This window comes from Dromiciops gliroides, chromosome 2 (assembly GCF_019393635.1).
Source record: "Dromiciops gliroides isolate mDroGli1 chromosome 2, mDroGli1.pri, whole genome shotgun sequence".
NCBI classification, from domain to species: domain Eukaryota; kingdom Metazoa; phylum Chordata; class Mammalia; order Microbiotheria; family Microbiotheriidae; genus Dromiciops; species Dromiciops gliroides.
Window position 1 is genome coordinate 150,337,965 of NC_057862.1, and position 4,901 is coordinate 150,342,865.

General features: G+C 37.0%; 1 protein-coding gene across 3 annotated transcripts in view; it reads left to right on the forward strand.

Annotated features, from left to right (window-relative positions):
- The window catches only part of ZWILCH (zwilch kinetochore protein), a 29,386-nt gene that overhangs the window by 21,744 nt on the left and 2,741 nt on the right, over positions 1-4,901 (forward strand). For all 3 annotated transcript variants that reach the window (XM_043982601.1, XM_043982602.1, XM_043982603.1), the window contains 2 exons: positions 51-163; positions 3,770-3,884. In XM_043982601.1, coding sequence (XP_043838536.1) covers positions 51-163; positions 3,770-3,858 — 202 coding nt within the window. In that variant the 3' untranslated portion in view covers positions 3,859-3,884. The remainder of the gene's footprint in view (positions 1-50; positions 164-3,769; positions 3,885-4,901) is intronic.

The window sequence follows — 4,901 nt, forward strand, 5'->3', positions numbered from 1 at the left end:
CCTTTATAAAAACATGGTTTTTATTTTTCTCTTATTTTTTCTTTCATTAGTGAGACTCCCAAAAAATGGAGAGTGGAAATAAATAGTGGACAGAAGGAAGTTAAAACAGTTTGGCAACTGAGTGACACTCCATCGATAAGCCATCTGAATTTTAGCAGACACGGTAATGAACAATTTGGAACCATATTAATTAAGCTATTGAGATAGAATGGAAAATAAGATATATACTCATAAAGATGATCTTAAAATACCTAGTCTATACCATTGCCCGTATAAATAGCCCACTAAAAATTGTTTCAAGTGTGTGTTTCTAAACATTCAGTCTTAAAGGTAAGGTCAAGGCTGTCTCAAAAAAATGAAGAGTATCCAAAAAGTATTGGGGCAACTTGATAGTGACACTCAAAGCCAGAATAAAAGAAGAAATTTCAGATTCCCAGACAAATGATATCTTTGGATCTAGGAAGAAGAAAATAATCATTTTAACATCACAGAATCTTTTTTTTTTTTTAATTTTTTTTTTTTGTGTGTGTGTGTGTGTGTGTGTGTGAGGCAATTGGGGTTAAGTGACTTGCCCAGAGTCACACAGCTAGTAAGTGTTAAGTGTCTGAGGTCGGATTTGAACTCAGGTCCTCCTGACTCCAGGGCCAGTGCTCTACCCACTGCGCCACCTAGCTGCCCCAACATCACAGAATCTTAAAGTTTAAAAGTACCTTGGAGGTCCTAATAACAATAGCTATAGGGAGCCTTTTTATAGCACTTTGTTTTGCAGAGCGCTTATAAATCTTATTGTAGCCCTAAGAGGTAGGTGCTGTTATTATTCTTGTTTTACAGATGAGCAAACTGAGGCATGTTGGTAAAGGACTTGGCCAGGTTCACAGAGCTACCAAGGATTTGAGGCCAGATTTAATAATTCCATGTTCTGCACTGTGATGACGAGCTATAGCTACTTCCAGGTTACCTAGTTCAGTCCATATGTAAAGCATAAATATCTATAATATCCCTGCTGAATAGTTAGCCAGTCTCTGCTTGAAGACTTCCATTGATTGAAAACTTATTATTTCATGAGGCAACTTATTCCACTTCGGACAAGTTCTACATGATGGGAAGTTTTTATTTATATGAAGCTGAAATCTGCTTCCCTATAATGTTCACCGGTTGCTCCTAGATCTATCTTCTGAGACTGAGATTTTGAGTAGAATTTCTTGTCAAGCAAATTTGTGACACAGCTGAATCCATGAAAGACAAAAAGAAGGTGGCCTTGGACAAAGGACCAAGAAAAGGCCATTAATTAGATCTGGCCATGACAAGGTCTTTGGTAACATTGGAGAAAGCAATTATAGTTGAAGAATGTAGTCAGAAACCAGATTGCAAAGGCTTTAGAAGAGAGGAACTGGAGGCACTGAGTATAGATGACTTTTTTAAGTTTAGCCACAAAATGGAGGAGAAATATATGACAGTACTGGAGATGCTGGTGAATCAAGTAAAGGGAAGGTGGGGGGGGGGGGAGCAGCCAGTAAGGAGAGATTGAACATTAGGATGATAGAGGGGACAATCTGGAGAAAACAAGATGGAATGAGATCAAGGCTACATTTAGGCAGCCATGGAATGGTCAGAATCCATCTCAGTTCATGCTTTAGTGAGGAGAAGGGACACCTCTTCATGTGAGACAAGAATAAAAGAGGAAATACTAGCAGGAACCATCTGTGTAATATGAGATGAAGGGGCTGGGAGGAAGAAGAGGGAGCTCTTGTCATCAGCTTTTTTGGTGAAGAATGAGGCAAGGTTGTTCTCAGAGGGTGCTGAGAGGACATGCCCTGGGAGGTTTGAGGGGGTATGAAACCATTTGGAAAAACTGCTGTGGTGAATGGGCTGGTAAGTTAATTAGGGAATTATAAAGAGGAGTCCTTTGATATAGTGAGGGCTCAGTTGAGATGGTTGTTACATAAATGTGGACCCAGTCAAATGATTTTGTGATTTTTCTCCATCTCTTTAGCAGCACATAGATAAGAAGAAAAGTAGGGTATGATGGAAGGAAGTAACTCAAGGTTTTGGCTTGGTAAAGCATGATAGGATAAGGATACACATGGGCTCAGTCTGGAGTGGAACTGGTTTACCATAGGAAAGGGAGGAAACTCTAGTCTGTGCAAGGTTGATGGCCTACGAAAGAAGTGAGGCATGGAGGGATTAAAGGTTGTTTATAGTGAGGATGAAGAGCAAATTTATGGGTCATAAAACAAAGTTAGAACAATGAAAAATTATCAACAGATAAAGGAATTTCAGCATTCATGAACATGGAAATAGAGCACTTACATGTGATGGCAAGATCAAAAGTATTACCATCTGTCTTTATGAGGAGCTGAGTTGGAGCAGAGGAACTGGGAACTTACTAGAAGCATAGGTTAATGTATATTCTTTATGACTCCAAGTTTTCTCAGCAGAGATACTAGAGTGATTTGCTATTTCTTTCTCCAACTCATTTGACAGATGAGGAAACTGAGGCAGATAGAGGTTAAGTGACTTGTACTGGGTCACACTGCTAGGAAGTGTCTGAGGCCAGATTTGAATTTGGGAAGATGAGTCTTGCTGGCTTCAGGCCCAGTGCTCTATCCACTGGGCCACCTAGCTGCTCATACAGAAATGGATTTATTGCTATATTACCATAATTGGATATTACATTTCTATTCAGGATATTCCTGCTTTTTGAGCTAATCTAATGATCTGCCTGGAATATAGTGTTTAATAGATCAGAATTTAAAGAAGAAACAAAACCCATAAGACTCGGTGGAGTGGGGGTAGCTAGGTGGCGCAGTGGATAAAGCACCGGCCCTGGATTCAGGAGTACTTGAGTTCAAATCTGGCCTCAGACATTTGACACATACTAACTGTGTGACACTTAACCCCCATTACCCTGCAAAAAACCCAAAACAAACAAAAAACCAAAACAAAACAAAACAAAAAGACTCAGTGGAGTACATTTTGAATAGTAACAGGTTATGAGAGAAAGTATGTGGAGTTAGGTAACTGGATGCTGCAGTGGATAGAGCATTGGACTGGAAAGCCTGCATTCAATTCATACTAAAACACTCAATAGGTTTGTGACCCTGGGCAAGACACTTAATCTGTCTGCCTCAGTTTCCATGTCTGTAAAATGGGAGGAAGAATAGCATCTAACCCCTGGCTTGTTGTGAGGATCAAATGAGATAATATTTGTAAAGTGCTTTGTGGAACAGTTAAAAGAGCTTTAGAAAACCTGGTTATCACCAGGATGATGACGGCCTGCTTTTGTATTGTAGTGCTTTGCACTGATTAGATTAGCAGTAAGTGCTTAATAAGGAATAATGCTTAATATAGAAAATCAAAGATTCCTGGCTAGAAGCTATCTAAATGCTAATTGAACTGTTTGTTATTTGTCTTAAAGAAAAAATATAAGCCTGAGAATTTGAATTTTGAATACATCATACTTAGTGAATTTTGAAATTGAAGAGAATGCCTTCTTAAATGTAGCATAAAGATTATGGTACTGGGTTAATTAATTTAAAAGAAGTATTTTTTACGTTAAGTAAATTGAATTCTATTTCAAATGGCTTCTTTTTTCATTCAAGTAGTCTCCTAATCTTATCTAGTTTGTAAATTTAAAGTAGTATATACATTTGTCATTCAAACTTTGAATGTTACCCTGGAATGAGAGCAGTTTTTCTCTTGAAAGTGGGCAGAACTTAGCTTTCTTTTGAGTGCTTCTATAGACACTGAAATTTCATGTTTGTTGCAGAACTGTCTGAGTCAGCATTCAACAATAGTCTGGAAGAAAAAATGTATTACACTAACATGGTTGCCTGCAGCAGAGTGCATTTCACATAGAGTTTGTTGATATCATCTTGTAAGAGGTATTTATGTTGTCTTTTTTCCTTTCAGCATGTTTTGAAGTTTACACGCAAGCATCATCCTAGTTGTTCTTTGCAATGTAGTGCTGATTTAATGCAATAGATAATTGTTGTGTTTCATATACCCTCCTAATACTGGATACCCATGATTCTATCATTTGGAGCTGGAAGGAACCTGACAGGTCATCCAATCCAACCTCCTTTTCTAGAAATGAGAAAACTTGAGGCCCAGAAGAAGTAACTTCTCCAAAGGCAAACCTGTTACTAAACACACAGAGTTTTCATTGCCTTTTCATTTATTGTAGTTTCCTTGACAAATTGCTTTTATAGTTGCCTTAATCTATTTAAATTACAGATACAAAATAAACATTTTGACTTCACAGTTTAAGCTTTGCAAAGGGCCTAAACATGGTAGGACATTTATATGACTTCAGGATATAAATTAGTGACTTAAAAAAAATTGAATAAATGTAGGACCCAGGTGCAAAGTACCACTTCTGAAAAGTGTTTGACCTGAAAGAAAATGAACCAAAATAAACTGTGTAAAAATTAAGACTTTCAAGAATTTATAGTTTAGATAGTTAATAACACTCAGTAGCTTCATATGGGAACTAAAATACTTGGTATTTTTGGTCTTCCCTAAGGTGGCTTTTTGTCCTAGATTATGTGGTTTGTAGTTTGGATATGATGTCCTAAAAGAAAATTTAGCCATTTTTTACTTTTTGTTACCATTGTATGTTTTACGAGGCAAAAATTCTCACTGGAGAAAGAAACAAACTTCACCTGAAATTTAAGCACTTCAGTGAACAAAATTGGCTGATATTTAGTAATCACTTTGTTACCTCAAGGTTTATCTCTTCAACATGAATTTTAGCTTTTTCTCCAGTTTGAATAATAGTATTTGTAGCATTTTAATGAAATAGATCCAAGTTGACTAAAATCCAAATTGCTTTTATGACACTGTATGTTGGAAGTGGTGTCAGTTATGTGTATGTAAAAATAATTTCTTTATCATCACAG